The sequence below is a fragment of the Lissotriton vulgaris genome, chromosome 2_2, assembly GCF_964263255.1.
Source record: "Lissotriton vulgaris chromosome 2_2, aLisVul1.2, whole genome shotgun sequence".
NCBI classification, from domain to species: domain Eukaryota; kingdom Metazoa; phylum Chordata; class Amphibia; order Caudata; family Salamandridae; genus Lissotriton; species Lissotriton vulgaris.
In genome coordinates this window covers 221150919-221174608 of record NC_141688.1, presented here as the reverse complement: position 1 = coordinate 221174608, position 23690 = coordinate 221150919, and the positions used below count along the sequence as shown (strand labels likewise).

General features: G+C 44.2%; 1 protein-coding gene across 2 annotated transcripts in view; it reads right to left on the bottom strand.

The window, feature by feature from the left end:
• NAT10 (N-acetyltransferase 10) overlaps positions 1 to 23690 on the bottom strand; it is a 204502-nt gene that overhangs the window by 55873 nt on the left and 124939 nt on the right. For both annotated transcript variants that reach the window (XM_086959584.1, XM_086959585.1), the window contains exons 12-19: positions 16790 to 16926; positions 12368 to 12492; positions 11723 to 11873; positions 9995 to 10091; positions 9063 to 9179; positions 8189 to 8290; positions 8025 to 8099; positions 6086 to 6202 (exon numbers count right to left, since the gene is read on the bottom strand). In XM_086959584.1, the coding sequence (XP_086815710.1) occupies positions 6086 to 6202; positions 8025 to 8099; positions 8189 to 8290; positions 9063 to 9179; positions 9995 to 10091; positions 11723 to 11873; positions 12368 to 12492; positions 16790 to 16926 (921 nt within the window). The remainder of the gene's footprint in view (positions 1 to 6085; positions 6203 to 8024; positions 8100 to 8188; positions 8291 to 9062; positions 9180 to 9994; positions 10092 to 11722; positions 11874 to 12367; positions 12493 to 16789; positions 16927 to 23690) is intronic.

Here is a 23690-nt window from a genome sequence, read left to right as displayed (position 1 = left end):
CAACACTAGGTGGCGATCTATGCACAGATATGAATTCAGCAGCCCACATGCCTCGAACTTCTGCTCTGTGTATGATAAATGTATGGTTTATTTGATGGCATTGGCATCTACTTAATGCATGTTTTTTTACTGAAGAATACTCTAACCTGCAGCAAAGTCACGGAAACTGATAGCACGCTTTACGCTGCCACACTGATCAATGGTGTCGGGCATGTAATTGCAGTATCAGGCTGGGGTTGTGGCGGTGAGCGTTGGGGGAGGTGAGCCCATGTCAAGGGTGGAAAGCAATCGCGCCACAAGGGCACATGCGTTCACAGGGCAGTAGTAACAACCATTGACAAAGCCAACAGTCCTGGCTGTTGGGTATAATATTACTTGCTGTATTACATTTCTGGGTGCAATGACAGAAACAGCAAAATAATAGTCGGGCAGCACACTATGCTAAGAACGGGTTTTAGCTTAGGTGTTAAAGCCACGCCTTTAATTATATAGACCACGCCACATTGAGAGAGGCTGCAGAAGAGGTTGGGGTTGCGGGTGAACTTGTAAGGAATAAGAACGGTGCAGGAAAGGGGGGCTTAGAAACAATGAGGAGAGGACAGGGAGAGAAGAGATAGGAGCGATAGAAAACGGGCAGCAAAGGGGGAGGGAGGTAGTACCCATAGCAACAGAGAAAAGAGGATAAGAGTTAGGCAGCAAACAGGGCGGTGGAGACCGAGGGAGGAGGAAGGCTGTGGTAAAAAATGTAAACTTCAAAGCAGTATTACAATTATTTTTTGCAACATTGCATGCATTTCAGCCCCATGGTTCATGCTGCTTCTATGAATGAAAACAAGGAATGGAGTAGGATACAAAATGCATATAGTAGTAGCAGCATGTGGGAGGGGAAGTAGGAGAGGAGGGAGTGATAGGGATGAAAGCGCTAGCAGCCGCATGCTGGCAAATGGTGACCTGCAGAGCGCGTAAATGGGAAGAGCGGACGTGGGAGGTGAAGTAGGAAAGTGCAATGTGCAGGTGGGGAGCGGAGCCTTTGAAGTGTGATGTGAGGCACTGACAGACAAATGGTGGTTTGTGACGTAGCTGGTTTGTGCACGCGCATAGACACATGAACTGTGGCAAATCCTCCGTTGGTAGACTGTTCTTTTGCCCTTACTATAATCTCCGCCAGCAATGCAAAAGCGCATTGGCAGGCCGAGACCTAAAAAGAGCTTACCCGGGAAAGGTGCGGAGTTTCATGTAACTCACGGTATTGGCGGTCAAGACCAGCAGGGTACCTGTAGTGCCGTCATCAACCTCCGGAGCAATGGTCTGTGTGTTTAAATATACCCGGTTCCATTGCGATCATCTGTTGCTAGGAGAACACTAAAGATAGACTACCTTTTGATGTGTCATGTTCGTATCGCGCCTCTGCTGAAGTGATTGTGAGCGTTTCAGGCTAGCGCATGCGCTGTAAACGCTAGTTTCTATTACCAGACAGCGCCTGCGCACTGGCAATGGGCGTTGTCATATGGATGGTGCAGAAACTACAGTGTTGTAGTGCGGGTCTGTTCTCACATCAATGTGTGGGGATGATAAATTAATTAAAACGATTAAAAACGTTAGGTACAGTATTTTAAAACACTATAATTTGGGCTATGCACATCTGGAGACTAGGGCTTATTGTGGACAAGAGGGTCAGTGTTTGTGTCCACATCTCCTGGAATTGTGTCAGAATGAGATTGAGTCAGTGTGTGTGTGGGGGCAGGGGGGGGGGGGGGGGGGGAGTTGCAAAGAAGCATCTAGCTTATAGTCTTAACGAGTTCCATGGTACGGAATCATTGAGGCTGTCACGCTGGTGAGACAGGCGGTAGATCCATCTTTGCTCCTTGTTCAGGAAGATTTTTTCACTGTCACGTTCTATAGTATCGAACAGTCCAGTCCAGTCCAGGTTAGGTTAGGTCATTTGGGGTGTGTTGGTGGTGTAAAAAGTGCTCAGTCAGTTTACAGATATTCTTTTTACATCTGATGGTGCTCCTGTGTTCGACCACTCTGGTTCGTACTTTTCGCGTTGTCATGCCAACGTAGCGCAGGCCGCACAGGCATGTCAGGAGGTACACTAGATTACTGGAGTTGCAGTTGGTGTGCTGGCGCGGAGTCTAGATTTTACCAGGTTCAAGGTACAAAGTTTTGCTGTGTTTGGTGTGGTGGCACACGCTCAGTTGTTGTAGGGGTAATGACCAGTGACTTTCGGGAGGCCCCAGGTGTTGAGAATGGTGTTGTGTATAGGTTTTGTGCTAGGTCTGGGACACGTTGACACCAGATCTTTTAAGTTGTTAGATCGTTTGTATGCAAAGCATGGAGTCTCCCATTTTCTGGTTCCTGAATTTATTATTCGCCAATGTTTGCGGATAATGTTGGTGATTTGAATGGTAGCGGTGTTGTAGGTCGTCACACACGTCATGGGTGGAGATTGGGGTTCCTTTGTCACTGTTACTAGAAGCCCTTCCTGTTTTGGTTGCAGGCACTTTTGTTAGTTTTTGTAATGATGGCTTTGGGGTAGCCGCGTTCTTGCAGTTTTTGTGTTAGGGCAGTGGAATGTCTCTTGTAGTCTGTCAGTTGACTGCAGTTCCTGCGTATTCGTCAGAACTGGCCGTATGGGATGTTTTCTCTCAGTGGTCTGGGGTGGAAACTGTCAAACCGCAGGAGGGAGTTCCTCGCAGTAGGTTTGTAGTAGGTGGTAGTGGTCAAAGAGCCTTGTTTCACAGTGATGTTCAGGTCCAGAAATGCCAGTTCAGTGGAGCTCGAAGTGCTGGTGAACCGGAGATATGGGTCACGGCTGTTGAGCCAAGTGAGAAATGTAAACAGAAAAAGTTATATAGGGGTTCTGCCCAAATAACCCTCCAAGACCTGGGCTAGATACATCACAAGGATGAAAAAGTAGAAAAAAGGGGATGTGGAGGGATAAATTCAAAAAAACTTTTTTTCTCTCACGAGATATATTTAATTATCTTGTGGTATACAATTATTAGTCCAGCATATCATTTCACAAATTTACAAACACAAATATACGCATCACAGGACAAGGTGGCACATAAAATAATAAGGGGAAAATATTTTTTTTTTTTTTTTAAAACTATACATATTTATCTATATACATCATACTAGTGCATTATATACATTACATATAAACAAACCTAGTGTACCCTACAGAGGAGAAAAATAATATTAAATCAACTATATTCACAAAACCTTCAAGTGATATAAAGCTGCAAAGGAAGTCCTCTCAGCGCCTAAGTTATAAATTCTTTATACAAAAAAATATAATAGAGAGAGAAAAGGCGCCAGAGATGAAACACAATAATCAATGTAAGCGGACTCCTTAGAATGGCGTCGACGCTGTCGCGGTCGCGTTTCTGCCATATATTTCTTTAGGCTTCATCAGGACACTGGTACTGGAAACTTAAGGGACCTGCCCACAGGACAGGAGATCCTAGGTGGACGCGGCAACCTCCTAAATGGTTGTACACATCCACAACAAATGAATGGGAACGTCCACTCGAATGTCCACTATAGCGTCAGCCAATTTACACAAGGTATACGTGTGTTGCGTTCAGCTCCTTCACTAAGCCGCCTCAAAGAACGGAACCACGGCACATCCAAGCAACGAAACACTCGGACCTGCACCCATCAGCGAAGTCGGATCAAGTGAGAAATGTAGCCAGGGTGCCCAGGGTACCTTGCCAGATCACAAGAATATCGTCTATGTATCTGCACCATGTTTTTATGTTGCTACAGTAGGGGTTGGTGATTGACATTATGTGAACCTGAACAAAGTGGTGGACATATAGCCCTGCCACACTGGGTGCAAAAACACTGCAGGTAATAGGTGCCCTCATATTCAAAGTAGTTCTCTTTGAGTGCTAGGGCTGCGCAATCTAGGATGAAGTGCCTGGGTGAATGATATGTCCAAGGGGTTTGCATAAGGACAACATGTAGTACCTGGAGTGTGGCATCTTGTGAGAGGCTGGTATACAGACTTTCAACATCCAGCCCTACCAGTAGTTGTGCGGTTTGATCAAAGCTTTCATGTTGGATGATATTCAGGAGGTACTTCGTATCCTTAATGTAGGTAGGGGTCTGCTAGACCAGGTGGTTGAGGAAGTGATTGCAGTATCGCGATAGGGGTTCCAAGAGTGAGTTGACCCCCGACACTGTTTGCCAGCCTGGGGGTGGTGTAACTCCCTTCTGTACTTTAGGTACGGTATAGAAATATGGTACTGTTGCATTTTCAGTGCATAGGTATTCGGCTTCTTGACTGAAGATGTTCTTCAGGTCACTCGCATTCTTCACCAGGGTTTTTATGGTGGATTGTAGTTCCGGGGTGGGATCCTTATTCAGGCGTTTGTAGTTACATGTGTCACTTGGCAATCTGCGACACTCCTTGTCATAATCGATCTTGTCCATAAGTACAATTCCACTGCCCTTGTCGACGGGTTTAATGATCAGGGTGGGGTTATCCTGTGGTGTCCCAATCTTGCTACGCAAGGTTGTTGAAGTATCCCGTGGGTTTTAGTTTCCCTATGTCGGTATATATCGCTTGTTCAAACGTTGTGATCTCAGACGGTACGCTAGTGGGTGGCGGAACAAACATGGATTTTGGTCTCAGACCCGTCTCAGTAGGGTGGTTGTTGGTGGCGTCGTCCTTAGGGGTTGTCTTTTCAAAGAAGGATTTTAGTTTTAGCTTCCTAAAGAATTCGGCTAGTTCAACATGAAGTTTGAACTTGTCCAATTTGGTGGTAGGGACGAAGAAAAGGCCTTTATCGAGTACCGATTTCTATTTTTCAGTGAGCGGGGTGCTGAATAGGTTAAATACCAGTGATCTACGTGGTTCGGTTGTCACTGTTTGCTCGTACCTGGTTGTTCCTTCGTTTTCTGGCGGGTACTGGCGCTCACTGGGTTCTCCTCTTCTGCTCAGTGTACTTGCTGGTACGGTCTTCTACTACCGCCTGACCTGCGTTCCTGTCCTAAAAAAGGAGGTCTTTGGTGTACCCACCAGGCATGGGGCCTAGTGGGTACACCGGTGGGTAACCGTAGAAGGCAGTCTGCATGTGTACGAATGGTTGTGGGCCATAGATCTGTGCCTGTTGCAGTCCCTGCCACATTTGGAGCCAATGTTGTCCCCGACGTCCTCCGCCGCGTTGTCTGGTTGACATGGAGCCGGAGTCACTGGTTGCAGAGCGGTTGTCTCCCGATGTGTCACTAGCTCCGTCCGTCTTGTTTGGTGGAACGTAGTCATCATCTGCATAGAGGTATGTTTTGGAGTAACTAAATTTCTTCAGATCTTTTTGGAATCTGTTGATCTTGGTTGGGTCAGGTAGTCTTTATATTCCGTCATCTCTTTATTTTGATCATCCATTTTTTTATTGTAAGATGTTATTGTGGTTCTGAAGTGGCTCTCCGTGGCTTGGATATCAATTATCATGGCTTCTGATAAGCGCTGGGCTGTTTTGATGATAAGCACCAGCCAGTCCCTGGTGCAGTGTCAGGCTATCTGTGCCCAGTCTTTTCTAAAGGTGGCATCGTCCAGAAATATTCTGGGGGCATTGGTTTCCAGGAGTCCCCTTGTAGATGTGTTTGTTCGGAGGTATTGGGTTAACATGACGCCATGTAGTATGGTTCTTATCCGGTTACGCTATTTCTCTGGCGGTGTCTCCCAATCGGTGGTTTGGGCTATAGTGTTTGAGATATTAAAATCTTCCAAGAAGGAGGGGTCAGCGAGTATCTCTCTGATATCGTCTTCGCTGAATGTTAGTCCATGGTTTTCTGCTATGGTGATATTCTGGTATCTCTCGCAGGGTCAACACTAAGCCAGTGCCTTCTACCGGCGAAGTGAGAACTTTGAAGCTTCCAGATCCAATCGATTGGCTGGAACTATTCTACAGGTATGGAATCTGTTGGTAGCACTAGCCAACAGCAACCTACAAACATCCATGTGTAGTAATGTGCGAGTACCATATCAAAATTCCCAACTCTGCCACCAGAATATTGTTTCGCCCATGCTCAAGGGTAAACATAAAACCACGTAATACTGTAGAATACGGCTCACCTCGCTGCTTATGGTTGATATCTCCTGTGACTTCTGAATAACCTTTTCTTCAAGGCAAGGAAACTTTCCCTCATAGTACATCTGTAACAAATGGAGGGCTCTGCTGCCATAACCCATCTGGAAAACACAAAGAAAGTCTCAGAAAAAAGTGAAAAACATAAAATAAGAGATGTATGTAACATTACCATTTGTTGGGGTACGTGTAGCATTAAATATCTTGCTTACAGAGAGTATGGTCTTTTTACCTAAAATGAACTGGTTTCCAGTCCAACAAATGGTGGAAGTAAATTGAAAAAATAACAGGTAAATGGGTCCATGAGTTAACAGAAGGGTAACCAAGATGCAGAAACATGGGATAAGACAAAAGACCATCAGCCTCAGGAAGGAGTTGGGGGGTAATGAGCGGTTAGGAACATAGGATTGACCATATTGAGAAGGTAAATGGTACGCATACTCGGTTTTTGGGTGACAAAGTCAAGTTTCTAAGTGGGACCCTGCATGCCACCTGCTTAAACATCAGTCTTAATCATAGGCTATAATCAATAAATGTAGTCATAATTTTGGTCGTCATTTCCTCACACTAAAGTAAAATAGAGTTAATCAAAGAAAAATCCCCAGTATTAGTCCCAAAGCTAAATGGTACCAGTAAATAGGGGCTGGGAGTTTGGGGGCAATGAGGGGGAAGGGATACAGTCACAGTGTGTTTGTGAGGATGGTCGTTAAAAGCTACATGCTCAGAGTCCAGCTAGTCGTATCTTGCATACCCTGGACGACACACCAAGTGAACAGTGAATGTATTGGACTCATTCTGTGTAGAATTCTGAGACCACAACTTTAGCAAGACAGGCAAAGGCTGTCACCTGGTGAGACACAGGTGAACAATGAAAAATGCACTCACGCAAAGATAAACAGGCCAGCAAAGTTGTTAGTCCCCTTCGTACAGCAGAACAATCTCCCACTTGGCAACAGATAGGAGAGCTATGCCTTGTTCTGTAGATTTATAACTGGCAAAATGCATATGTGTTTAGCTGTCTACTTCCTCATTCTGTTTGCTTTGCTACATCTGTCTGAGGAAACCCAGGGATACAGAGTTTAAAGTAGACAGACTACAGTAAGGCACAGGGTGCCAAGGAAAAAATAGTTTTGTGAAGAGGGACAGAAAACCATACTCGTTAGTGGTACCCAACTAGAGTTAGACCTTTAAGCATAGGATTCTAAGGAGGCGACACCAGTGCAACAGGTGTGACACTGATGGGCAGGAGCGCCTCAGAGTATCAAGAGATCACTGAGGGAATTAAAGAGAAACACTGAAGGCTTCCTCTCAGAAAGACGCTCGCACACAATGTTCCAGGGAACTTAGCTGCCATGGCACAAGGACAATAAACCCAAGAACACCATACACAGGGCAAGAAGAGGGCAGATTTCAGTCAACAAGTACACAAGGAACCAAGAATCCTTAGATACAGCGGTTCCCAAACCCAAATAAGGAACAATAGACCTGGGACAGAACACCGGTGCTATAAAAATGGTACTGGGATGACCGACACAAAACAAAACATGTTCTTTGGAATGGCACAGGCTGACTGCTAGAATAAGACTACCATAGCAGACATGGGTGATGTGGACAAGTGTATGACATGAATAGACGAGTGAATGGTTGACTCCCACACCACTGCAGAGTAAACCTATCACTGAAGACCATCTGCTTACGAGAACCTAAAGCATTCAGAGGCCGAAGTTACAAGGCAATATTGTGCTGCAAAAAAAAAACCATCATAACAAACCACCTCTTAAACACATCTTTTCTTTTCCTGCCACTCCCACTCCACATTTAACTAACTATTTAACTGCCTGTGAATGAGATAGCTGTAACGAGTATTAAGCACCATTTTGTCGCGGGTTTTTATAAAACCAAACCTTAAAAGAATTAATACATTACCCCCTGATAGTCCGGGTGAACTGCAATGCGAACAACTCTAGCACCAGAGAGACTGCCAAAATCTGGATCTTGGAACTACACAAAGCAACAGGGCAAATTATTCACAAATAAATAAGCAATCCATATATAATTAAAAAAACAAATATACATGCACATTAATTTACCTGCTCCGATACTGTCCAGGGGATGAGGTCTCCTGAAGCTTTCATTCCCCGTGACAGACTGCTCAGGATAGACTGACGAGAGATCTCACCCTCTAGACACACCTGTAGGTTATGGGATAATGAAGATGAAAAGCTTATGCATGGTGATGGAATAACAAAAGATTGGTTAAAGCATTATACCCTTCTGCACTGCATACTAGGAGCACCCCGCTGGATGGACGCTACTGCTTTGTACCTTGCTATGTGGCAAGATCACTCAGACGGGTATGGGGATTTTGAAAGATGCTTCCTAACCAAGAGTGATGACGAAGGTACAGTGCATTAAAGAGGTTAGATAATAAATAGTTCTGATCCAACAATGTATTGCATGGAGCCCCAAATGAACCTAAGGAAAGTGCATGCATTTTATACCTCGGAAAGGAAATTGAATATGGCATATCCATTTATTGCAGAACTCAAGTATCATATAAAATGCACTACTTCATTGCAGTCACGCTTTTCTATACGGAAGGCAAGATTCACTCTGTCTTATCTACTGTAATCCCTGTCCCAACATACATAAAAGAGACTTTCAAATTAATTTTGCGCCAATCAAAAATGGATTGTACTAAGTAGCATCACGTTTTCGCATTTTTCCCTTTTAAACCGCATCTTTTTCATGGTTGAAATAATGCACCAGGAAGTGCAGCTATTTCAGTGGTGTATGCCAATTAGTGATTCGTCCCCACAATGGACGGTCCATGCATAGTGTGCTCTTTTCAGAAGGCGGTTATTGTCTGCACTCTGACACAAACCAACGGTTACCTACTTTATGAAACATGAATTGTGCTGACTGTATCAATCTGCATGTATATCACGTGTACGTCACTAGTACCTGAACAACAGCAAGCACTTCAGGAAGGGAATTCTGGGTGGGTGGGACAGGTGGCAGCAGGCAAAACAGGTGATGCGCAGGAGCATCTGACAGCAGCTGAAGATCATTAGGAGAATTCTATAGGGACACAAAAAAACATTGAAGTAAACATCTTGCCTCTGCTGTTTGTAGTTTAAATTGTGTGAATACAGACTCTCATTGTTTTGTGAATATAACAACTCATCGCACTAAAGGGCTGGATAAAATGTTCTGGATCCTTCTAACCCATGAATAACTACAAATGTGGATTCCATTACAGAGTTTTTAGCCTGTCATCGCCTTTACAGGCTAGAATCAGCAATATGCAAATAAGTCTATGTTCTATCCCAAAAGGAACATTCCAGCCAAAACTGCCAGGCCCCATGCCCTTCGGACAGGAAAATATGGAATCAAAGACATTTTGACCTTGTTGCGCCTCATCAGTGAAGTGCAGCTTCTCGTGAGCCATCCCTCACATTCAAGGTTTCAATCTTCAGACCAAAATTATTAAAAATCTACAATTATGTTGATAACAAGGACACCAGGAAACACTTTAGGGAAACTAATTACAAAAACACTATCTAAGAAGATTATCCTTGCCAAACATTTACGATTCATTTATAAGAAAAGTGACATCAAGCCAACTTATAAGTACTGACACATTAGACGATGTCTACGAGACAACTTTCTTTCATCAGGGACACCTTGAGCAGATCTCGGGTATTCTGCCTTGCCACTATCCACACTATGGCAGACCTGATCCGTTCATCAAGTACAAATCAATACTCCAATAGTCAAGTGTCCAGAAACGTTATTCTTTTGCACAATTAAAAGTGTCACCTACTTGCCCTTTATTTGTATTACTTACTATTTTTCTGTTACCTTGGTACCAGGTGTAGCAAATACAGGCCTACCTTATAGTGAGAAGCCACATAGAGCGCCATGAGTCGTTGAAGAAAAGCTTCCGATGCCTTGTGGTAGCAGAACAGCGTGTCCCGATTTACATAATACCTGAGGGTGACTAGTATTTAGGGCAAACAATGCAGACAAATGGGCACAGGAAAGGTACATTCAAAGACATGCCCCTTATGGAGCACACACTATCAGGCAGTGAAATCTGCATCTCGAAGACATTAGTAAGTATCCAAGACATTAAATAATAACATGCATTAACTAATCTATGTAAATTATACATATTTTCATGCATTGCATTTTCACTTGTTATCTCTTAAGTAATTTCTTAGTCATTTACATTTCTCTGTTGAGAGGTCATGTCAATTTCCTACATTAAAATGAAAATCCGGGTCAAAAACTATTTGAGAGTAATAACCAGCCAATCAAACCAGGAGCACATAGGGACAATAACCAACCAGATTGTTTTCTAAAAGAGCGCATGGTGCTGGTTGGAGCGGTCATCATAGAAATGATCCACAAAGAACCATCTACTATTTCAGCACTGATCATTATAATTTATTTATACAATTTATAAAGCACGCTATCACCTAGCAGGCATCCTGGCGCTGGAAACGTGACTCAAGGGGGAGCGAGTGCAAGAACCGGGAATGACCACTATGTCCTGGGAAACAGCCATGTTTTTACCTTTTTTCTAAAAGGGAGAATCTCTCGGAGTTGCCTGATTTCCAAAGGGAGACTATTCCACAATTTAGCGGCTGCCACCCCAAATGATCTGCCCCCCGATCTGACCTTGCGAAACCTAGGAACCCTGACTAATCTAGCCAAAGAGGAGCGCAATGTTCTTGTCGGGGTGTATCACTTTAATTTTTGCGCATACTCACTGGTCCTAACCCGTGAAGGGCCTTGAAAACAAGGCAGAGAGACTTAAAGTGCAATCTCTGTCTTAGGGAAGGCAGTGGAGTTCAGCAAAGGCTGCAGATGACTAGGAGCTTCTAGGCAGGCCTAATACTAATTTGGCCACTGTCGATTGTAGTCTTTGCATCTGTCCAACAGGAAGTTAGGAGAATCCAACAGGAGAGCATTGCAGTAGTCAAGCCTACTAAGAATAGTGCATCTGGCCACTTGTGCACGCACCTGGGAAGGAAGTAATGGGAAAATTTTACGAAGGGATCTGATGATCGCAAAGCAGGAGATAGTAGTTTTTTTGACCTGACTTTCCAGAGTAAGCTTGTCTTCAAATATAATACCCAGGTTGTGGACAATGGCAGCAGGCTGGATTGAGGACACATCACAATGTAAACTATTATGTAGAACAGCCATGTAGAACTTCATACAAACGTATCATGGATCAAATAGGGGATATATGCCTCTGTAAACTAGTATAGGAAAAACAGACTAAGAATAGGATTATAAGCTACTGATAACTGACCAATAATTTGATGTATTCACTATTAGAAAGATATAATGAGTTATAAGACATATAGACAAGAATATATGAGCCATACTCAACGTAGCTCAATCTACTTTTACTTTTTGACCATGTACAGCACACCACTGACTTTTGGCTCGGTTTGTGGTCTAAAAATACCATATACACAGTTATGAAATGCTGTATCACCTTAGTGAAGGAGTCAATTCTAATTTCTAAGAGTGCACAGCAAATTATTGAAGGTGCTAAAACATGTGTATCAGAAGCTCCTCCCGCGCATCAATTGCTGGAAGGATACAAGTCACAGGTCTCAGGCAATGGGCAGCCAGAGATAATTCTGGTAATGTTCAGGCAATCCAGGCACAGCAGCTCATTCAGCCACTTCTCCACTGCGTCGCCTGGAGCATATCGAATCGACTCATGAAGGGAGACCTCGTGCAAAGTTCGAGCTGGTAAAGAAGAATATTCAGATTATTTCCCACCTTACAATTTCTGATATTTCTAAGACATTCTTAGCTTCAACAGCGGAGATGCATTAGAAATGGTTCAGTCACAGTGCAACCCATTCCGGTACCTTATCAAATAAAGTTACTTGACAAAGTGCTCTGGAACTGGCTACTCAATACAGTGATGCCTCCACGTCGAAGCAGGCGGGGCTTGGGTAATATTGAAAGTTTATCCAGTACTATCAAAAAAACACTGCAACAAAGAATGTGGGACATGACAGTAACTAGGATACGTGAAGAAAGCAAAAGAGATGGTAGTAATTCTACTACAAGTATTAACAAGGCTGTGTTACAAGGAGGAGGTACACATGTAGGGCAGGAGTGCTAGAGGAAGTGGAGAAGGAAGGAGAGAGAAACAGAGAAAGGATCCGAAAGCATAGAAGAGGCAGCTAATGAAAGGAGGGAGTTGGGGGCTGTAGGAACTGCCCTTAAATTACCTGATGACAGTTTTGTAGTAGTTGTCGACTTGTTTTCGGCTGTCATGCTGACCTGGCTTTGAGCGCTCTGTTGTCTTAGCTGCTGTATCAGCTTTAGTGACAAGGACCGGCCTGTACCCTCGTACCTACGAACAAGCAAGAGGCAGTCGGAATTATGCGTAGATATCACTGCACAACAACATTTCGATATGGAATTTATTTATTCACAGATCTGTAGGAAGAAGCCTCAAAGCCTTTCTCTGTATAGGAAATCTGGGGCAGCAATACAATTAATCTCTTACCACAGTTTCCTTAACAACATGTTGGTTGTGCAAATTGCTGTAGAGATGCCAGAAGTGCACACTGTACCTTACACCGCACTCCCTTTAGAACGCACTGTCCAAACATACACTTACAGGAGAAACAGTCAGTACCAGTTTAAAAGAGTAGGGTGAACATACACTTTAGAAGGACATACTGCATCACTGTTTGTAGATTCACCTTACATCAGTAAGTTAGATTAGTTAAACTCTCGCTGTTAAGGCCTATGTCTAGTGGCAGGCTAGGATTCAAGCAGGGTTGAAAGAACTTTACATTCTTTAGAAGTCTATAAACTGATTACTATTGATCAGTATATCAAGAACACTGATTATTAATATTGTTATTATTAAACATACTATGGATTGGCAACAGCTATGGCAAACATGGCCTTTTAAAGTTAACAAAATTACTTTTTTCTTGTCCTATATCTATAGTTTTACATTCAGTGAAAAAAATAACTATATCAAATCGCAGGAAGTAACTACTAAACTTTTGAAAATATTATTAACTGCCAGACCTATATAGAGCTCAACATTTATAAGCCTTTAGATGCTTTCTAAATTTTGTGAAACAATTGCTATCATCCAGCAGAAACAAACACCTTTTATGAACCTTCAAGGGAGGATCTGCTCCTAGAAATAGGACTTTAACCTGAGACTTGGGGATTGCAAACAGAGGCCGGAGCAATTTATTCATCTACTGGGCCAGAGCACAAGAGAACTGTTCTTTGGGACAGTCTAGTTCAGAGTTTCAAGTAATAGTTTTCTGATAAACCACATAAATCATGCTGAAATGCTGTAGAAAACATAGTGTGCAGCATTAGCACAGAGATATTTTGTATCGACAGGGGCCCCAACCTCAGCACAAAGCACCGAAATGTGGAAGCTGTTTAAGTGAAATTCCTGCACACAGTGATGGTAAAGCACCCAATTATGGTTTCTTTTAACAACTGTTCTAGTGTTCATCTTTTCCCTGGCCAACTACGCTTGAACAACTTGATTTTTGTCTATTTACTTCATTTGTGTATTGCTCACATTGCAATATGAGCAGGGCTACTGGAACTAACAGGAGAGGCCAAAATTATGTGGCAGGACTGACTAAATTATGCAGCAAGAAAAGGTAAATTAGGTGGTGTAATGCATCATATTCTGTGATAGTATTACTTCATTATTTTGTCATTTTTACACAAGTTAACGCTATTTTGGCTTCACATCATCAGAATCAGTTTAACACAACCATCCCGCAATAAGCAACAGTGAGGTGACCAACCTTTGTGAATTGACTTCCACTGCATGTCAACATTTGTCTGTGCTTTCTTAGTAACCTTTGAGCTGCTTGAGCTAGAAACAATTTCTTGTTTAAATCTGCAGAATGTGCAGCAGTTAATGTACTGTGCTTATGACATTGTGTCCATGTGTTTTGGAGGCAAGGCTGAATATGAGACCTAGCAGTAGACTCTCAAACTGACAATGGTGGTGGAAAATAAGGATTTCAAGCCTTTTCCACATTTACTGATACTAATGTCAAAGGCAAAGGCAGGAAATTCTAAAGGACTGCAAGTACATGGATTATGGGTGATATGCCAGAGCCAATGGTCGGGCAAATTTGGAAGTTTATCATTCCAGACTAGGCACAGATGATTTCACTTCTCTAGCACATTTTGTATGATGACCAAAGAATGCCTGAAGAAGAAGAGTTAAGTCCAAGATTTGCTAAACCAAATAACCCTGCTGTTGCTCTCTGAACTTGAAATAGCACACTCTCACCAAGTCTGCTACAGAGCCAAGCCCTAACCACAACTAAACAAAATATTTTTGTGGGCAGTCAGCACAGACAAAAAGAAATAAATAATTCTGTGTGTGAATAGATACAGGTTCAAGTTAATTACTTAGTCCAATCATTATTGCATATATATGTTAAAACAGAGTACAAAGACAAATGACAAATTAAATAACTGTACAAATCTTTAACCAGCTGCTGATCTGTTAAAAATGCTTGACGACTGCCTCAAAAACTAGGAAAATTAAGATCATCCAGATACAGGGAATAATTCAATGTTAAATGTCACAAAAACACATAGCAGAATTAAGGAGGACAGTACACCTTCATGAGCAAGAAGCAATGTAGCTCACATTTTGCAATGCAAGACCATTCTAGATTTACACGCTATGTACTAGTCCAGCGTACAGTTGTTGCTTCTATACAGTCATGACGAGGGGTAGAATGTAGGTCAGCTCTGGGGTGGTACTTCTGTGGAAAAGGAGAATAGCAAGTGGCAGGCTATTGTACTGATAAAAAGACCACAACGTGTAGGTAGCAAGGTAAGTACAATTATCTATAGTCTTACTGGAATGGGAGTCACTGGGTCATGAATAAGGAAGGGAGCGGGACCGTCAGCCCTTTACTCTATACAGGGGTAAGTGCCCGAAATATCCATGCACTATCACATAATAGAGTGCCCCTTCTCTATCCACAATGTATAACTACTCTCTCTTTCATTATACCACAGAACCCGGGTGGGTATTCCTGCAAGTACTTCTTCATTTTATTCACGGTTGGCACTTTTTTCTTCATGAGTACTGTGTGGTCAGTAATCCAGGTAGTTCTAAAACCCATACCAAATATTAGTGCGATGCCATGTGGCCCACTATAATTCCTTACACTATTTTCACTCTCTTTCCCAGATGTTCCAACTATCTTAGGTCCTGATGAGACCCAGCATCCTAGAAAGGGTCGAAATGCTGTCCACAGTTTTTGAAAACACATCACTATCACAGCACTTGTTATTGTGTAAAGGGGCTGCTTATTTTGAGGAAATAATACTTTTGGTCGTTTTCAGTGACAAAATATGTAAAACCTTGTCCATATTGCCATATTTTGTCACTCAACTGTTAGGTTCATGCTACACTTGGGACACTTTCACAAATGCTTTTCTTTTGTATAATAATGTTGATATACATTGTGTAAATAATATAAACGTACTTGTGTAAACCCTTAGTGTGTCTGGTCCCTCTCTCTATAACATCATTCCAACCCTTTTTATCGCGATTGCGCATAAGTATTATCATACATAGTTGTATATTTTCCCCAGGAACTACTGTTTCCCTGTTATAACAAACTAACTTGGTTCCGCTGTAGTAGGGTTCCCTTGTTCTGCCCTCTCGGCTTTTTACAATTGGACTACAGGTGTACTTCTTTTATGATTTTTCAAACCAAATCTGTGTTCAAGTATATGCTCACAAACCTTACAACAAGGAAGCTATGTAACGGTTAGCTGGGCGTAATCAGAAGAGCAAGATGGAGGTAGCAAGACCAGAAAGAAAAGTAACCTGTAACACCAGTTCCCCTTCATTATATTTCTGAACAGAAATATTTTTGAATATATGTATGTAATGTAACAGAAAATAGCCATTCCTTTGGGAGTTGTATTTTTTTGAGATGCTGTGCTGGAAGTGTGTTACGACCCGTGTAGTTACTCAGTCCTGAACATTGTCTCACGTCCCTGTCTGGTTGTACAGGGAGACGTGTAAAATCCTTTTTTTGACTCTGCCTTCTGTATGAAAGCAACCCCTGAATGACCTCCTTGCCCTCACGTGGTACATGGGATGTAAGAGTTTTACAGTTTCAGGAGTGTTACAGGGAGATCAGTCACTGATAACTGATCCTTGGACTAAATTGTACTAACAGCATTTCTCCTTCTGGTGGCAGCTGTTCTCCGACCTACTTTGAATCTGTAGTAGTCACATTTAATAAAGAAGCTATGCATTACGGGCCTGGGCACCTCTATTTGTTCATGATGTGGACAACCCATGGTTAATTTCGCTTTGAACAAAGCAGACCACGGAAACGCAATAAAGGGTGTATAATGTCCCTGTACAGATGGAATTGCCTTAATAATGTATTTTATTTACATAAACATTTTCAACTCATTTTAAGTGCAGCAATACTAGCATTTTCAGGCGGCAAACGACTGTATATCTGGATACATCTATACAAACTATACTCTGATGAGAAAAGACCACAACGTTGGTCTTGTACAGTCGTGTAGTTCATGACCATACACATAGTTTCAACTCAAACGCTGAAAAATTGCTTAGAGAATAAAGTTGTCTGATCTCATACCCATTGATTGTAGAAGCCATGAAGACCAGGTAGGGTCCAAGCAGGTTTTTCACCAAGGGGAGTGGAATGGCAGCAGCTTCATCTATCACCACAAGCTCGGCCTGGCCCAGTTTAACTGCATCAGCAGGATGTATGTACTAGGGTGAAAAGAATTAATATTTATAAAGGTGTATGTGTCCACTTTCTGTCAATAGTCTCCAACATTCTTTGTGCCTTACGTTGTGATTGAACATACACAGGAGGATACAAAGTGGATTACACATTTTTTAATTAGATTTTCCAAATGTTGAATGTACCCTAGGTACTGTGACAATACATGGCATTTGGCAAAAGCTTAACTGATTTTACTCAACTTGCTCAATACACAATGAAAAGTCACACAACAACAAGAAAATAGTTACAAATGTTTACTCATTCAAGAATATGTGCAGGTACAGCCAACCTGCCACTGGGAAATCAATACGCACACATTTTAACCTCAAATTCACAATAAAAAATCTTCATTCCCTTTCAACATAATCACAAAAAAACAGAAAGCAGGAAAAGAAGAAACAGGCAAAAGAACACTTAATGAGTGACGTTGATAATCTAGAGAAATCTTCATACATTTTCTAAATTTTAAATATTCTTGATAATAGTCCTAAACTGTTCCCCCAATCCGCTTCAGAGCCATTCTAAACGATTTTCTTCGTCATACAAAATCTCCACATCTTCACTGCAACCATAACCCTCAAAAAGATACCAATTCTCTAGAGGTGGCATACACTACCCACAACAAATTCTAGAACATCTGTTTCCAGGACATGTCATCAGCCAAAAACAAAGTAATTGCTTTACCAAGCCATTACTGCTGAGGCGGTACAGCAATGTTTTGAAATGTTTAATATCAGCGTTCCATAGTTTACCATTTCTTTGAACACTAATAGAACAGTACCTCTGCCTTCGTCAGCATATAACGTTGAAACACATCACTCCATAACTAACTTGCTAGTAGCATTAGCTACAAAACACTATTCTGACCATTTAGAGTAATAATGTAAAATGACCAATGCAAATCTCGATTTCCCTTTCAAATGTTCAAAGGCCCACCTATGTCCATAGTCAATTTGATCCACACTCATCCAGGACTGTACTGGTTTTATGAGACTTGTTACAGATCACACATTGAACATAAGCTCGAACGAAATTGTTGCTTACCAGTAGAAGTAGTTTTGCAGCTTGAAGAGAGGGGTGTCATCCACCATCATTTGGTAGCAAATACATCCTCTGTGATGTTAGATGTACGCCCTGGCAGTTCCAGTGTACGGTTGCCATCTTCAGATGCTTTTTGACTACTTGTGACTTTAGTCATTAGTTCGGTCTATTATATCGGCGTGTTGCTGGCTTTGCCTGCCTGACCCTTGACATTTCTGAGGTGGCGGGTGGGGCACATGTAAATCCAGATAACTCTATAAGCTGCAAAATTACTCCTACTAGTAAACGACCATTTTGTTTTGAAGCATGAAACCACTTACGTATTCACATGCAATACATTGATTTTTTTTAGCTATGTTGGTCTTCTGTAGGAGGTTGGTTTGTGATGTGCTGTGCTCGAGTTTGCAAACAGGTGTTGTAGCAGTCTCTGTCCCACCTGTGCTTCCAGTTTACCTAGATGTCCACACAGTAATGGTACTTGAAAGTGTCTGTGGATTACAATATGCCACCATACAAATGTCACTGATGGAGACGTTTGCTAGGAAAGCTTGAGTTGCCCAGGTTTTCCTTGTAGAGTGTGCCCTAGGCCTTGAAGACAAATATTTTCCACACTTTTGACACTTAACAGCCGTAATACTATGTCTGTCTGGCCCACTGGCGAGCTTTAGTATGAGAGACATGTTTGGTTATCTGAACTTATGCAGCACCCTTGGGATCAGGGGAATCAGTGGAGAGGTGCATGCAAGTGCACTATACAAGTTTATTTATGGGGCATTTCCCTTGGACAGCTGATATGGATAACTGGAGGTGAAGTCTTGGCATTTTGCGTTTTCTGGTGTTGTGAACAAGTTTGGGCTTGTTGTGCCCCATCGCCACAAAATGTCGTCCAGCTCCTCTTGTTTCAGCTACCATTCGCAGGAGAGGTCTGCATGTCTGCTTAACCTGTTTGAGTCAACGTGCTGTTTGCCTGGAAGTTATATCGCCACCATAGTTATGTTCTGTTGAATGCACATTTCCATATCTCCTGTGCTAGCTGAGAGAGTTAGAATTACTTTGACCTCCACCACCCCTGTTTGTTGAGGTAAAACATTGCTGTTGTGTTGTCTGTCTGGATCATCATCATCTGTCCTTTTATGTGCGCTTGGAAGAACATCTTTAGTTCTAGCTGGTTTATATGGGTTACTGCTTTGGAGTGCTTTAGAGCCCCCAGATTATAGGGTGCCCATATGTGCTCCCCATCCCATATAATCACAGTGAGAGTTGCTCATTTGAAAGGTCTCCCTATAATTACATTGTTGCATTCCACCAGATAATTTCCTTCTTAATCATTGCAGTTACAGACACTAGATCCTCCCAACTCCACGTGACTTGTCACCGTTTGTGGCAGAGCCCTTCCTGTATGGATCCTATATGGTTGCACGTGTAGTCTTGCATCTAGTATGAGTGGGATGCAAGATGCCATTATGAATAATGCCCATTAGTTTCTTTACAGTCCTAACTGTCAGAGATTGACCCTTCTGGTTAAGGCGAGTGTAGAAATGTAGAAAGATGGCTCTTTATATAGTGGACCAAAACAAGGTACACTGCATATAGAATCCAAGCAACCCTAATTGGTTTAAAGAGGCAAAAATTATATACAAAATGCTCGCTTTTGTGGCAGTGTGGGTACGCAGAGGGCAGTGCTAGGCATTTGTTGCCACAAAAGGAGGCGATAAACGAGACAATCAAGAATAAATCTGAGGGGGGGCGTGGCTAGCGGCCGAACATGGCGGCAGCATAGAGGACTAGCTCCGGAAGGGAAGCGGCCTCTCCAACTATCCGTACATTAATCCGTGGCTGAATCTCACCTCAGACGGAGGCACCAAACGCCCGAGACCGGGCGGAACTGGCAGCAAGTACCCGAACGGAAATCGGAGGCCGTATGATGGAGTTATCGTCGAGTGATGAATCAATCGAAACACAGGCCTGACTCCGGGGAATCCAGTGGCGAGTGAAGCCGACCAGAAGTGCGGTCTGTTCGGCTGCCCCACACCGGAAGTGATCGGGACTGGAGAAACACCCCGCGACACGACCAGCGAGCAAGGTCTCTATCTTGGGACGGAACGTATGCCATAATTGAAAGCGGTTCGTAGAAGGAGGTGCCTGAGGATTCTTGGAATACCAAGGAAATAGTGTTCTGCCGGAAAGGCGCAAACCGTCTGCTCCGTTACGACCATCGGGGCGTGTACCCCCATTGCTACGGGAGCTTCTCTTTGGATCGGACTGTGGGCCGCGTTGTAGCGGCGACTGATCCTTTTTCTCCCTTGCTCCGAAGAACTGTATACTTCCCGCGACCGCACTATGGCTGGGAAAGGTGCTAAACGTGGTACGACTCAGACGCGTATCGAACGATACACTAACGACAAAACCGCCTCCCCTCCAGCGGATGGACGGCATTCCTCCACAAAAACAGGTGAACCTGTGGGGACAAAGAAGGCGACACTGGATGATGTTATGAAGGCCCTCACGCAGGTCCAGACGACGGTGGGTTCCATCTCGACCGAAATAACCCTCATCCGAGCGGATCTTCACAAAATGGCTGAGAAAGTAGGTTCATTGGAACTGGTCACGAAATCGCTGGTTGAGGATGTGTCGGAACTACAGACGGCCATGGAGGCGGTAATGGCGGAGAACAAAATCCTAAAAGACAAGCTGGATGGATGCTCCAGGCGAAATAATGTACGTATTCTTGGTGTTCCGGAATCGGAAGGCACGAGAGCGATGGATCTGTACGTGGAAGACCTCATTAAAACGCACCTTCAACCTAAAGGACTGTCGGCCTTCTTTTCAATCGAAAGGGCACACAGAGTCCCGGGTGGTCTGCCTAAACCAGGGGCTTCACCCAGACCGATCCTAGCGAGACTGTTTAATTTCCGCGACCGGGATGTCATCCTTCAAGCGGCACGGATCTCACCACCAGTGAAAATTCTGAACTCTACAGTGGCGTTTTTCCCGGACTACACGGCGGAGGTGGCCAGGCGGCGGAAAACTTTCCTGGACGTTAAAAAGGAACTCAGGAGACAAGAACTTCAATATTCTATGATCTTTCCGGCCAAGCTTCGGGTGGTGGCGGAGAGCAGGACCTGGTTTTTCGATAACCCAGAGAATGTACGAGACTGGCTGGACGGCTGGCGTCCTGCCTCCCAATCTCGCCGCCCTGGACGGACAAAAAATGGCCAACATTCGAGCGACCGAGATGCCGCTGGTGATGCTGGTATGAACAGTGGCAGAAGCTCGCCAGTAAGAGACAATGTCGATGCAAACCAGGAGGTAGACATATGAACACTCAACAGGTATGAGACATTCTTGTTTGAGACTGTCGCCGGAACCGCCATGGACACTGGGCCGAGGGCCTCTGCAGAGGGTATGAGGGGTCGCTAATTCCGGAGTACTCCTCACCCCCAACGAGCAAGTAACTGTGTGTTTTTCATGGGGTGGGTCTAAGCACTCTGCTAAATTGGGGTGGCGGGCAGTTCTGAGTCCGTGTAGCAGGGAAGCAGGGCGGGTGGGAGTTCGGGGAACGGGGGGGTTTCTACGGTTTATTAGTTTGTGTTGTTTGGCTCTATTGATCATCTGGATGTTTCTCATAGTCACACGGCGCCGCATTTCATACACCGGGTGTACCACTACCGATCTTCTGGCACTACAAAGACTCCAACATGCGATTAGATACACATGGGGGGGGGTGGGGGGAGAGACCTCCATCGACCACAGTTCTGTCCTATCCCATGGAATCCCAATTTACGTACACGTCCACACGATGGCGGATCAACCACGACCAAATAGCATAACAACTGATACTGAGATGGGGCCTGTGCCGCCGCTACAAATAATGTCATGGAATGTCCGGGGGTTGGGGGACAAAGTGAAGAGAGGGCTGGTTCTCCAGTGTATCAGGAGGTTGAACTGCGACATCGCCCTGCTTCAGGAAACACACTTAGTGGGTGCAGCTACCAGAGCTTTAGATAGACGAGGTTACCACATGGTTGCACACTCGGATTTCACTTCACGGTCCCGAGGGACAGGTATTTGGGTGAAAAAGACATCTCGATTCATACAACAGTCTACCAAAACGGACAATCATGGCCGCTTTGCGGCAGTATGTGGGCAGTGGGAAGGTGTGCCCATTAATATGGTGTCTGTCTACATCCCACCAGCACTACATTCATTGGCACTTCCGGACCTGGGCAAATTTCTTCTAGACCTCCCGGATGGGGACCTGCTGGTGGGCGGAGACTTCAATGCATTGGCCGATGCTGAACTAGATAGATTCCCGATTCGCACACTCGCCACAGGCCCAACAAAATTCGGGGACTTTTTGGAGGCACAGGGACTGGTCGATATATGGCGGCAGCTCCACCCCACAGATCGGCATTACTCTTACTACTCAGCCACACACGACTGCCTATCCCGTATTGACTACTTCCTTACACTGGGGAGTGGCAGACTCACGATTAACGACGTGCAAATTAGGCCCCGGGGTATATCGGATCATTCCCCCCTGACCGTTACTTTGTCATGCACAGTAACAGCGCGCAAGCGAATCTATCCCATCTACCCTGGTTATCTCAAACTTCCTCCGGTCCGAAAAACCCTGAAAACAACTACTAAGCATTATTTTCAAGAAAACGCCGGCACGGTGCCTTCCCCGGCGACACTGTGGGAAGCATGTAAGACGGTGTTGCGAGGCCAGGCGATCGCGGCCATTACCGACCATAAGCGCAAGCAAAAACGGGAACTACTAGAGTTAGAACTGAAGTTGGAACAGGCAAACGCGGCCCATATGGCAGTACCGTCGGAGGACACTCGGCACACACTGCACCTCTGCCAACAGCAGCATGACGACCTTCTTAAACGACGTACGTTAGAGAATATAGAGGCAACAACGCATAGGGTTTACGATATAGGCGATAAAGCCAACAAATTATTGGCCTGGCTGGACAGGAAAAAGGACGGCAGTAGGCACATTTTACAATTGCAGGACCCGGAAGGGACGTGCCACACACGCCCCTCCAAAATTGTTGACCTCTTAGCGGACCACTTTCGGGCAGTCTATACCCCGAGGGTGGTAGTCACGGCCGAAGCGGCAGAGTTAGCACTCCAAGAGGTAGAAGTAGAGACGTTGTCGCCAGAGGCAGTGTCTGAACTGGAAGCGGACCTCACGATGGAGGAGCTCCGTGTGGCGATAGGTGCACTACATACGGGTAAAGCGTTGGGCCCTAACGGGATACCGATCGAATGGTTTCAAGCAATGACAGATACCTTGGGCCTACCGTTGTTGGCTATGTTCGAGGACTGCCGAGAAACTGGGACACTGCCTTTGGACCAGCGTTTAGCAACTATAGTGGCCATTCCGAAACCGGGCAAGCCTCCCGCGGATTGTACGTCGTATCGCCCAATCTCGCTCCTCAATGCAGAGGCGAAGATTTTGGCGAAACTGATTGCGAATAGACTGACCCCGCACCTATCACACCTGATCCACCCGGACCAGTCGGGCTTCATGCCACATAGGAGCACAGCGTTAAATATCCGCAGGATGCATGGCGCATTGGCTCGAGCACATTTGCTGAAGGAGCCGGCGGCCATTTTGTCGTTGGACGCCAGAATGGCTTTCGATATGGTAGAGTGGCAATCAGTGCTTAATTTGTAAAATATGAAGTCCAGGTGC